Source organism: Cyprinodon variegatus, unplaced genomic scaffold (assembly GCF_000732505.1).
Source record: "Cyprinodon variegatus isolate N-32 unplaced genomic scaffold, C_variegatus-1.0 Scaffold1110, whole genome shotgun sequence".
In the NCBI taxonomy this organism is placed as follows: Eukaryota; Metazoa; Chordata; class Actinopteri; order Cyprinodontiformes; family Cyprinodontidae; genus Cyprinodon; species Cyprinodon variegatus.
The window spans coordinates 8305-21960 of record NW_015151563.1 but is presented as its reverse complement, the minus strand read 5'-3'; the positions used below and the strand labels follow the sequence as shown (position 1 = coordinate 21960).

Below are 13656 nucleotides of genomic sequence, written 5' to 3'. Positions count from 1 at the left end.
ATATATATATATATATATATATATGAAAAATGTTTGTGGGGGGTGGGGACGGGGGGTAGATGGAGTCTGGCGTTCCCTTCAAAGCTCCGTAAGTTTGGACTCTTCTGTTCTCCATGGATGCGGCGGAGCTTCATTGGGGCTGAATGGTGCAGCAGGGATCCAATAATCAAACATGTATTCTCTGTTATTCTCCTCTGACTGTTGTGACGGGAGCTGTGGACTTTGCATCCTGTGATACTGTTGAGCTGCAGCTCACCTAATTGGCTGCCGGGCTCCTGTTGGCTTTGCGCTCAGGGGGCGTCACCTTCTGTCATCCAGCCGCGTGCGTCTGGGCCGGGCTGAGCTGGGTCTAACCAGGGGCCGCGCTCCTCCAGCACAGACAGCCGTGGACCTCAGACTGTGGAGGATTTTATCATCCGGAATCCGACTGGAAGTCAGGCTGAAACCACAGCGGCTCTTGTGTTTCAGGTCATCTCTCATGGCGATCCGGCTTCTCCTTTTGCTTCTGACCCTCCAACCCGGCGGGACGCAGCCCGGGTCGGAAGGTCAGGATGGAGCGCCGCCGCCCGTGGATCAGCGCGTCTTTGCGCAGGAGAACCAGGACATGGTCTCCATCAACATGTTCAAGGTGTATGAGAGGTACAGCAAGGAGCCGCAGAGCCGCAGGGATGGAAACACCGTGAGGAGCTTCAAAGCCGTCCCGAGTGAGTGTCTGCTCACCAGGATTCACTTCTGGAAAAACGATTCAAGTATTTATTGATCTGCATTAGAAGCCGAGACATTTTCACACATTTTCACCTTTCCTGTCCAGCTACAAACGTATTTTATTGAGATTCTATACAACAAAAAATTAAATAGCATTATGAAGTTGTAGCAAAGTGATTCAGTCTGGAGCCAATTTATTACCATTTAGTTTATAAACAAGCTTCCAGAGGTTAACATTAGAGAACAATTATGAAAAACAATGTCAAGAAATATAAGACAGAATTATGCAAATAATATTAAACATCCCATAGTGAGTCCATCAACCACTGAAACTAACCAAAAAACATAACAAGCAGACAAACCAGAACAAACCAGGGAAGTTCTACTGATTTTGGAGGTTCACTATTAGTTACCACTAAGACTGAACAAATATTGTGTGCAGGAAAAGGCACCAAATCACACAAATATCTTTGCTGTAGGAAAACCATTAGTACTTTATATATTAGGTAGCACTGTAACTAGATAAGTGTGGGTAAATCATTCCTTTTTTAATACAACCACAAAATATGTAAAGAAACAAAAACAAAAAAACAAAACAACAACAAAAAAAAAAAACTATGTCAAAATATTTTGGGTATCTCAATATACACATGAGCCTGAAAGTAGCTGTTCTGCTGAACCACAAGAGAACAGTGCAATGTTCAAAATTAGTTTCCAAAATTTAACTGTAAACCATCATAATTATGTTTTCTCTTGATCCTGATGGGGAAAGTATTTGGATGACTGTAGAAACTTTGAGGTTGTAGTTTGGATGGCGGAGTAGTTCTGGTGCCAGGGTGGAAATCATCGATCCAGCAAGACTCCTCATGGTGTTTGAGTTGATATGCTTCATTTTCTTGCTGTTTCACATCTGTGGAAATAAAATAATTAATAATAAACCTTGGGTAAACTAACTCAACCAAACCGTGTGCAAATTGTTAGCTTAAGAAAAGGACCTTAACTGATTTTGTTTTTGCATTTTCGCAAATTCTAATATTTTAAAGTGAAAAAGAAAAGAGAAGAAATGCAATTAGAAAACATGTTTAAAAAATAACAAAGTCGGTCAATTACAAATGTTTACAGTAGGTAATGGATACATGTGAGGAAAGGATAAAGAACTTCCACCGACAACAGCTGCTGTTTACTGTAGTTTTACCTGATATTTAAATAGCTGATGAACAGCTGGTGGTGAACGGAGTAACCAGACATTTTATTCTAACAGAAGGAGCAATACTTCACAATACGGAGGGAATTTTACTCCATTATTGTTTCAAGCAAAGTGCATGTTTGTTAAACTGAAATGACAGAAAAAGCAATCCAGAAATGAACTTATTAATCAAAACAAGTTGTTCAAAGTAACCCTCATTCTTTTCTCAAATTGGTACAGCTTTTTTTTTTCTATTTATTTATTTTTTTCTATTTTTTTGGCATTAAGTCCAGGGGCGCCGCCAGGAAATTGGGCCCCCATGAAAGACATAATCATTGATATTGCCCCCCCACCCCACCCAAAAAAAAAAAAGTATGCAAGCTCTAAAACTCCTGTAAAGATGCACTAAAGAGTATCATTTACATTGTTGTAAAATTTCTACAAAGGAAAATGACCATAATGTGAAAAAGTTAAATATAACGATTAGGTTTCGCTATAACCATATTCAAGGGCAGGTTATTTTTATGCTGGCCCTGACAACTCATTTTTCATTCTTGTATATGTGTAATAACAAAACATGTATTTGCGGTGTGGCTGCTTCAGGCTGCTCAGGAGAATGATCAATATTTGTATTTTAATGGTAAAAGGGCATAGTATAATATGATATATAATGTAATGTATTTATGGTATAATATATTTTGATGGTATAAAAATCTATTCATATATTCAATATATACATGCTTTATTTCACCGTTTACTGCTGAAAAATGAGGGAGATTACAAAGATAATTTATTTCACTGCTGGATTTTCTTTTTATATTTGAAAAATATAGCAGGACAAACCTTTTCTACTTCTTTTGGGTCCCCCCCAGTCAAGGGCTCTTAGAATCTTCTGACCCCCCCCATACGGCACCCCTGACTAAGTCTAATCGAAACACTGGCTCTGTTCGAATTCATGGGCTGCGTCCTCAGAAGGCCAGATTCGTAGTACGATTCATCATAGCGCAGCGCGGAGGTCTGGTCGGATTCCAAGAGTCCTCGTTGTGCGACCTTAAAATGCGTCCTCCTTTTAACTCCATATTTGAAGGACGGGTCCGATGTATCCTCAGTATCCTTGGTTTTCCCAGGATTCATTGCAAGACCAAGCAAGCTGGCTGCTCCGTGATCAGAGTAAAGGTTACTTGGCGCCGAACAGTGGTGAAAATTGGAAGTTCAGTTTAATATAATACAACTCTGTGAATAGTTCCGACTGAGATGAATGAAAATAGTTGTTTTAATGGTTGTTGAGTCAGATATGTGGCGGCAATGTTTGATTTATCTAAAGGTTTTTATCTGTTACTGTGTAAATTAGTATGGCTGTAATTTAAGGACAGATTCTAATATATCTGCAGGGTGGGGACTATAAATCTGATAGGATTTTTATTTTTTTTATTGCTGTTTTACACAATTTGCTTAACTAATCCCTTTTTGTTGTTGAATATTAGAGATTTTGCAGATATATGTTTTATAAATACATTGTTTAGATTTACTTATATCTTTCTACCCCTTTTATAGAATAGAATAGAATAATATAGAATAGAATAGAAAATCTCTTTATTGTCCCACAATGGGCAAATTTAATGCAGCAGAAAGATTATTGAAAATGGTCACACAAATGAGGACCTTAGAAAAATGTATGAGAATAACATAATACTATAAAGTGTTTTAACAACATAAAACTATTCACCTTGAGAATAAATAACCAATATGCAGCTATGGACATTTTTACAATAATGGATATCTTAAAATAGCAGCATCATCAGAGATGTGCAAAATTACATTTGATTTTATTTGTTCCTGCTCCCGGTGGTTGGAACCTTTATTTCAATCTGTATTTTTGTGAGTATAGTCTTTGTTCACTTCACAATAAAAAATAAATAAATAAAAAACAGTTTTGAGAACTTCGGTATTCATTCTTTTCCTGCTTTGTGTGTCAACTTTCACGGTTGCTAAGCAACGTAGCCTACGGCAGTAAAACCCGCCGAAGGGTAGACCTGTTTGAATTCACAGCCGGTCTTCTTATTTTCACGGACTTCGAAGGATCCAGTCTAGGTCGACCGCGTCCTTGGAAGACGCAGCCCATGAATTCGAACAGAGCCACCCTCTCCTGACCAATACAGTACTGTGGCTAACGTCCAGTAGACCAATAGAGTTGAAAAGCCCGCCCCCACAGGGAAGAGAATAAAATGCAACTTAAAAAGAACGCAATTAATGACACTCAATCTGAAGAGGAAAACCTTTACGAAATACAATTAGAAAATCTAATACATATATTTAATATAAAAATATATTTGTTAAATATTAATCTGAGAAATTTACTCCCAAAACTTAAAAATGTTTTTTTTCTCAAATTTTAATTTATATTTTTTCCTGTCTTATTGCCCTTTACAAAATATCCTCTTTGCTTGCAACAATAATGGAACAAAATGAACTCCATAGTTATGACCCACCTCTAAATAAGGGCGCATCTGGGTGAAAATATTTTTGAGGCTGCAAAAGATTTACAATTAGGCGGGAGGTTTACCTTTCAGCAGGACGAACGTAAACATTCAACCATGAATGGCTTAGATGATGTATGTGTTAGAATAGCCTATAGTCAAAGTTGCTTCTAGACTACAGGCTTTAACATTTTAAATTTTCTGTTAAAAGAAAGTCTCTTTTCAATCTGACCTAATTTCAGTTTCTATGTGTGTAAAGTAGGTGAGGGAAAAAGGCCAGATTGCAGCTTTATTTCTGTTTAAAAACAGCATTGATTTAAGGGGAAACAGTATCATTTGTTTTTTTCTTTTCTAGAAGATATCAGTAAAACACATTGAAGGTTTTAGTTGCACCATCATCCACTGTGTAAAAGTACAAATACCGTATTTATATGTAATCATTTGTGCTATAAATGTTTAGACTAGTCTTCGACTTCACTTTTTAAATGAAGAGGTTTATGGGATATATATCCGCCTTGAGCACATGTTGCTTAGTTTTTGCATACTTCACTCACACAGGACACCTTAGATTACCAAAGTATCTGCCTAAAGGGTCTAATCAGACTTTAAATGTTCAGTAAAATGTTCTGTTTGTATCATCATTGCCCCTGGATTAGCCAGCTTCCTTTTGGCTAAATCTCCTACGACAGTGTTGTGATTTACTATATTAGAGCGATTGAAGGAGTCAAACTCTACTGCCTCCAAAGTAGATGTAGAAGCCTAGGTGTTAGACAAGTAACTATTATCACAGCCAGACACCGGCTGCACACCAAAAAAAGCCTCAGGTCTAACTTTTTCTCCAATAAGCACTTCCATATGCCTGCAAGAGACCTACTGGACCGGTCCAATGTTTGTCTTTCAGGCTGTGGTGGAAGTGCGGGAGACGAGGCTGAACTTCAAGAGTATAGCTATCAGGGATGAGGTTTTTTGGTCATGCATAAGGCAAGCACTTAACCGTGCAGCTCCTAATCTTTTCCATGCTGCTCTGCTCAGATGTGTTGAGAAACACGTTGTGGTTAGTGCTTTTTTTTCCGATCCTGTTTTTATTCATTCACCTCAAACCCGAGAGAAGAAACGACAAAGACAAGTTAAAAACTTATTACAGGTTCAACGAAAGGCCTCCTTTTACGTTTCACATCTCTTTGACAAAATAACAGTTAAACATGAAATCAGATTGCAAGTGTTTGTTTTTGTTTCAGATTGTAAAAAAAAAGCAGTAAAGAAAGAACAATGTCAGCTGTCATGAGGCTGTGAGAATACCTTTAATCAGAAATACAGTAAATAAACAGTATTCTGATTTGAACACACACTAATAAAAGCAATATAAATGTCCCATATGACATAATTGATTATATTTCATTAAAAAATTCAATATTTATTTGTGCAACTCCTCAAAATAATATAAATAAGTTGACCCCACTTAGATAGGTGGCTTTTACAGTACTCCATCAGTTTCAGGACATTGGCTTTTTTTAAAAGTAAATAGTCATGTTATATCCCTGTAACATAATAATCTGCTTGATTATGATAAAATATTCCATGGCTCAAAACAGCAGATCCAGTATTCAAGGCAGACAGACAGTCATCTAATTCAAAAGCGTTTATTTATAACCAACAGATCTGCAGTTCTAGCAGCTAGGGCATCCAAGGCCGGAACCGCTGCAGAAATAAAACAGGTTAGTGACCACGTAAATCTGTGCAGGAAGATTATGAATCTGAGTCACTAACCTGGTTTAATAGTCCAGTCCGTGGCGGGAGAACGTGGTTGATTCCAGCCAGTCGGCTGCCAACAAGACGTGGCGGGCGCCGCTCATAGAGTCCCAAACGCCGTAGTCCCAGAGGACAGAGAACTAGCAAGAGATCAGATCTGAAGAAAGGCAGGATAATTCAGAGTGAAGCTAAAGCTGGTGTCGAGGACGTGTTCAGCATTCAGAACTAGGAGATCAGAAGATGTTCCAAAGTGAAATCCAGGTCGGTGTCAGGAGGCAAGTTCAGCAAGCGGGCAGAATCCAGCAGGAGTCCAAAGAAAGGTCAGGCAAACGGATCAGACAGGAACAGGCATGCTCAGAGGTTGAGAGGCAGAACAGATAATCAGAAACAGTCAGGTAACGCAGGTAGACACTGCCCACTGGCTCGAGAATAATCTCGCCCTGAAGACTGGTTAGAAAGCTGGTTAAACAGAGGTAGGGGCAGGAGGATCAGATGAACGGCAGAAAGAAACTGGGCAGAGTTAGACAGATGATTAAAATGAGTAATTAAGCCAGTCATCAGCGTAAAGATCATATAATTAAGCTACTTCAAGTGTCTACCATGGAAGTGTTTCAAAATACCTTTTTTCAGTCTAAATAGAATTCCAGCACCGTGCACAATGAGCTCACATAAACAGTCGTGCATATGGCCCCACGTCTCGTGGAAAACTGAAAGCCTGGAGGATTGGCTTAAAGCATTACTAACACTAGTACCACTATTAGCAAGGATCAGCAAGTGGTAAGTCACCCTTCCCGCAGACAGGAATTTCTGGGTTTGTATCCCGACTGGGGGGTATGAGCTGCCAGTTTGGGTCCGTAGGCAAGACCCTTCACGCTAATGCAAGCTTTTGGGAGTGGTAGCCTAGTGGTTAGAGCATTGCGCTTGGAATCCTGAGGTTCAAGACCCACAGCCTCCACTCTGGGTCCCTGAGCAAGACCCTTAACTCCTACACTGCTCCCTGGGCGCCGCACATTGGCAGCCCACTGCTCCCCAAGGAATGGGTTAAATCCAGAGAGTTTATTTCACTGCTCTGTACTTGTGACAGTCTAATGACAATAAAACGCTGGAAAAAAGGACATGCCACGTTATTTTTCAACTTTGCAATGACATCAGAATGTTTCCTGAGCTTTAAAGCTTTCTGCTTTAGAGCACCAGTGCTGATACTGTTTTCCCAAAGGAACTAGTTTTTCTTTTCTTGGAATTAAACATCTTGTGATTTTTAAGTCTTGATCTAGGACTTTTCTTTTTATTTTACCCGTGTACCTTTATTGCTTCTGCTTTTTGCCCAAGTGTACACATGTACAGTCTCATAATCCTGGTCTCATGATGTTTTATATGCATATAAAATTTTCTATATGCAGAAAGTAAACTAAACTATATTTACTAAAAAACTTGACCAGAAATGACCCAATACTATGTCAGTGGGAAAACATAATTTGTCATAAAAACATTGTATGCAAAAAGAGTGAGATATTGGGGTATGAACACAAAAAGGTCAAATAACAGCACTATATACTTTAAAGCATCTCTTCAGAAGTAAAGAAAAGTTTAATAGCTTGTTCAGCCAGCTTAAATGCAGTGCTAAACAACATATGGGAGAGTGCTTCTTGAATCTGTCCCTTTTTCTTACTCTGACTCAATACAGCTTTCCGTTTTTTGTGATGGCATCACCAGTTTTTCTTGCCCCCCTTATTTGTAATTTTCTTGTCTTCCAGGAGTTCTGCATGGCAGAGAGGTGCTCCAGTTCAACTTGTCCTCAATTCAGAACTCCGAGATCATCCTTTCTGCCTCTTTTCACTTCCTTAACAGGCGTCCCCGCCACCACCAAAGGCCATGGCGCTTCAGAAAGCCTCGACACCTATCCACTGCACTCTGGCATTCCCACCAGCCCTCCCAGCAGCTTCTCTTCTATGGATCCCCCCACGATTCTGCATTTGCAACACCACTGGGGAACATAAGTCTTGTATCTCTCAAAAAAGGCTCTTGGCAAACCAGAGATGTGACAACCGTGGTAAAACGGGCCAGGGAGGTAAAGGAGATGGTTATCACTGTGGAGACTGATGTGGGGTTTGAAGCAGCCGGCATGCATCAAAGAGGAGCTCTCAGCCATGAGCATCTCTCTCCAGCCAACCTGCCTTACATCTTGGTGTATGCCGATGACCAAGCTATAGACGAGCCAAACAGCGTTGCCCTTTCCCTTCAGAGGTATGGACCATTTCCTGTTGGGGATGATATATCTGCCTCCACCTCAGCATCCAGAATCCGGAGAGAGCTACACCTTCAGATCCAAACCAATGACATTCCAGAGGTTCATTTCAGTGCTTTTAAAAACCATGAACTGTGGCAGAACACATATTTCCCACCTAAAGCCAAAGCTACAGTCAAAAATGGGAGAAAGCATGGCCAGGTGAGCAGTGAGGATATGAACAAGCCACAGGTTCTGAACTTTGATGAGAGGACAATGAAAAAGGCCAGAAGGAGACAGTGGAGTGAACCCAAGGTTTGCTCCAGACGCTACCTCAGGGTTGACTTCGCAGACATTGGGTGGAGCGAATGGGTGCTGGCACCGAAGTCTTTTGATGCCTATTACTGTGCTGGCACATGTGGATTCCCTATACCTAAAGTAAGTCATGGGTATTTTAAGTTAAAGTCTTCCTAGATGGATGTTTTACAGATGATCCATTGGGTGGTGGGGTGGGGATAGTCATATCATATATAGAATTGTTCAATTAAGCAAGAACTTCTCACAATACCAGTTGTGAGTAATAGTTCACTTGCTACTAAACAAAGGAAGAGGAAAGTTCCTTGACCTTCACCAAAAAAGAGTATTTTTGTTGTTTGTTTTTGTGCTGTTCAGGTTCAGTGCTAACAGTTGCTTCTCCACACTTCCTTCCTTTAGTTGGCACATCCATCCAATCATGCCACTATCCAGAGTATCGTCCGAGCTGTTGGAATCATCCCTGGAGTCCCTGAACCATGTTGCGTTCCTGACAAGATGAGTCCCCTTAGTGTCCTCTTTCTGGACCCAGACAGAAACCTGGTGCTAAAGGTCTACCCTGGAATGTCTGTGGACACGTGCGGCTGTCGGTAGGACCGTCCAAGCCTATGAGAAGCGCCATGAATGAAAAGACTCAGAGAAAGACAATACCATAGAGGCAAAGGGAAAATTTTGAGAAATGTTAAGAATGATGTGAGATGTTAAGGGGAACTGAGAAATGCTTTTTTATCCAAATTGTTCTTGTTTTCTGATCTGAGGGAATGTTGCCTTAAACTATGCTGCTTTATTAACAGGTTTTAAAGCTAATATTCATGACCTATTATTTAATTATTTCCTTAAATCAATTAAGAAGATACAGAGGAGTTTACCTTAAGAAACATCTACACATCGTTTTTGATTGCCTCAATTTTTAATAGCTTTAGTCTTGATTTTCTAATCACATAAGTGATTCTGCCTTTGAGCAAACTTGTGCTTGGACTCGAAGGGACCTACGTTTTCAGGGTCACCTCAGACTCTTAAGGAGCAACTCTGTCCAGGAAACTCAACTCCCCAATTATCCATTTGTGTACATCTGTGGATGAAATGGATGTCAGCTGCTTTCTCTTTATGCTTTCATCGTTCATTTTCGTGTATCCCTGTTTTAGCTGAGCTGACAAACTGCAACGCCACGGAGAACACCCTAAAAGGAAACTGCAGAAATGCTCACTTTGTGTCAAGTTAATCATTGTCATGATAAAACTTAGTTCCAATAGCTTTGTTCCTGTGTTTTACTGCTAAATAATGTATTTGGTCTTCCATTGAGTGCTCCAGCATATCAAAGTGTATGCTTCAGGCTTCTGCATCACGGCATGACTGGGTGATAAACAGTCCAACGCTGCCATCTGGTGTGCGTTCTATGAAAGGTAATGAAATGTGAAATGAAAGACTTTCTTTACACTTGTAGCCTGTAGACATTATACACCTAGTGATATGTAAAAATAATAAACGGATGAAGGATTTTAACAATAGGTAAAAAGATAAATGTACGTATTTACAAGAAAGTATGAACCTTTAAAGCGCAATTAAATAGTACTACAGTGGTGTATACTTCAACATATTGCATGGCATTGTTTTTTTTAAATTGACTTGTATGTTCACTCAATGGTAAATACTGAATTATATAAACTGCTAACTGTAATGAAAGCCAATAATGTTTTAGGAAAAAAAAAAACATTTTATGAACTAAGAAAGGGTCTTGGTTTTTGGTTTGTAAATCTGAGAAAAACAAAAATCTAAACAGTGTTTCTTTAATAGATGTCTGTAAAAAAAAACATTTCTAACCAATGTACATTATTTTTGCCTATCAGAATTATGAAGATAAATACTCAGAAAGTGTCCTTATCTAACCCCCTGCTTTAACTGATATTGGATCTTATCCCTTTTCAGACCACTTTATTCTTTTTTTATGTACAACCAAAACTCAAAGTGGCCTCCTTCTGTGGGTGTCTTTTGTTTCGTTATTTTTTTAACAATAGACTTTAGGAAAATACCTTTAAATCTTTGTTGTCACATATGAGTTGATGCATGACGACAATTTCTTTTTGTTTTTTACTCAGAAACATCAAGTTCAAAGAAACCAAATATTATGACATCCTGGAAGTACAAATCTACCTGAACTCTTTCAGATAAAACATTCGCCAACTTTTACATTTTTGTAACTGAACACATAAGTTGGAGTGTGGCTAATATGCTGGCTGTTGAAATATCTAATTTATTAATTAATTAATATTATTAAACATATTCTCATATGGTCAAACCACACTGTGAATGTGAAGTTTTTGCCAAACATTTCTAAATTCACACAATTTCTTACTTGGTTTTTGTTTGCTTTAATTTTCCTATCATAATTGCAATAATTGCTGTACTTGTTCTCGGCCTCTTTTCACAAATGAGTACACAAGAGACAAACTCAGCCAAATATTGAAAAGGCCCCATGGAGTCTTTTTTTAAAAGCTCAGCATGAACCAAATAGAAGACACTATGAATAAAAGACAGAAACTCTGAGGATGAGATGAGGCACATTATTTTAATATGACCCTTCCTCCTAGGGGTTCTGATTATCTGTCTATCAGCAGTTTAACATGTCTTTGTTTCATATAGAATTGGTGCGACATGAGCTTTGCTAGGAGACTTTCTAAAATGGTATATATCTTGTGCCATTCACCATGATAATAATTTTGGACACTGGGAACCAATATTCGGGCTTTATATTTAACTAAAGTATTGGGGTAGGGTGGCCATTTCTATAGCACCAAAAAGGAGGACATTGTGCGCATATCAATAAATTACTAAGGTGTACATAAGAATCTGGTAAAGTCACATTTATAGTACAATTCTTAGTAGTTTAAAGAGGATTCTTGTGTAGCTGAATAGAACAAAATATTAAAGAAATGTAAAAAATAATTGGTTCCCTGCATTTGTATTTATTTAATACATTGTGGTGTTTAAAAAGTGACCACCGAGATGAATCTTTCAAGTGCAGAATACCACAAAGCTTAAGATGTGTGGACTTAAACGTTAAAAAAATATTTTTAACAAGAAACATAAATAATAAAATAGCCTAATATTTTTTTTAAACAACAAAGGAGATTTTAGAAAACACATTCAACTGCTCTAAAAGTATGGCTTTATTTTGAAGAGCCTCAGTCTTTTGGGAACTTATCTTAAGTGTCTGTGTGCAGCAGACCTGTCTTTATGGTCATCCCTTTAGCTATGGGCCAATCACTGAAATCCACTTTCACCTCACAGTCTACACTTACGTAGGACTAGTGATGTTTTATAGTATAGTCCACCTTGCAGCTCTGCACAAGTTATTTTAGCATCCAGGGGCGACAAAACTTAATGTAAAAGCCAACATTGAAGAGTTCGCTGCTGCACGTTTATTACTTTTATGTTACTCCATACTCGCACGCTGTTCAATTGCAGCTTTTCCTCGACTGCGTCGCACAACACATCGCATCAACAAAGTGGCAGAAACTATGGAATGAATCTACCTTTGGTCATAAATTCACGCTCTTTTGTCTATTCTGGGTTAAAAGACGTCCTGGTTTTGACAGGATGCTGACTTTAATACTTAGCATCAGTAATTCTGATCCTTGTTTACTTTTTTAACCAATGACAAGCAGATCTTTATCTGACACGCCGCCACTCTTAGCCAATCATCTGTTAGATCAGATAGTGATGCATTTTTGATGATTGGATATTGTGCTGCAGCCCAGAAAATAAATAAAACCTGCTCTACAAGCCTAGTGCCTCATAAAGGAGGACAAATACACATCCGGCTGGATGCAGCGCCGGATGCCGCACAGTGCAATGAAAATCCAGACTGTCCGCCCTAAAGCCGGACATCAGGGCACCCTATATTGGGGTAGTAGAAGGATTAGGGTTTTTCTGCTGTTCGGACACTCAAGGTTCTCCAAACCCCCTCAGTCCGAGACATATCACAAGACACTCCTACAGAGGTGTAACTTTGCCCCCACACTGCCTTGAGGAAAAAGCAGCTGTCTCTACATTTTTCTGCCTTGTTTCCGTGAGGATCATGGAGGTTCACATCAGAGAGACACTATCATGGCGTCATGTCCAGGGACCAGACATTGCAAAATGACCGGAGGCTAACCGGACTCAATGGTTGACATCTAGGCTGCAAAACAGACTCTTTGCAACATTTCTCTTTGAGTTTCCAGAACTTTCAGATACCTGGAGAGGCTTGAAAGGCTGAAGGAGGAGAGCTTTCCTTATGTGTACCTGGTTGGAACAAAGAATCCCCCGGCTCTGAGACTGCCATGCTAAGTTGCTAAATGCTAGAGAAAACTCAAGCTTTCCTAATCGACATTAGCAAAGGTACAGGTCTGGCAGAACTCATGGAGAGCACAACTGTTAAGGAAAGACAAAACGAAAATGATGGTCTGCATGGTGCGCTATGCTAACATGTCTGAACTGTAGATTATAAAGATAAAACAAGCTTTAATTTACAAGGGGTTTAAACACAAGAATTAATGTTCATGTTATTCTCATATGATCATTGGATTGCAGTCTTTTAATGGGAATCGGTATGTCTCCTTGCTGCCAGCTTACACAGTAAATTATTTAATGAAAACATTTTTTTTTTATATATATATATATATTTTTTTTTTCTTAATTTTTTATTTTTTTTTTGTTTTATTTATTTATTTTTTATTTATTTATTTTATATATATATATATATTTTTTTTAAATAAAAAATATTTAAAAAAAACAACATTATTTTGCCAAATAATATTTCATTAACCTCTTAGATTTGCCTGGTGATTTAGTCTGAAATTGTTCTAAACTAGTTAACAGCTAGTTTGACCACATCCCAAATTCTTCCATATAAAGTTCTGTTCTCAAACAAAATCCGTGCTAAACTGTGATATGATTGCATCATCTCATTGCTTATGGTTTTCAAACATGTTTTTCCTTCTTCTTTACACAGTAGTTTCACT

General features: G+C 38.7%; 1 protein-coding gene across 1 annotated transcript; it reads left to right on the top strand.

Moving 5' to 3' along the window:
• The first annotated feature begins 348 nt into the window (after window positions 1-348).
• Window positions 349-10954, top strand: LOC107101535 (growth/differentiation factor 10-like). The gene is made up of 3 exons (XM_015400484.1): window positions 349-704; window positions 7872-8779; window positions 9056-10954. Exons 1-3 carry the CDS (start codon window positions 479-481, stop codon window positions 9245-9247), a joined length of 1326 nt encoding a protein of 441 aa, XP_015255970.1. The 5' UTR covers window positions 349-478; the 3' UTR covers window positions 9248-10954.
• The last annotated feature ends 2702 nt before the right edge of the window (window positions 10955-13656 follow it).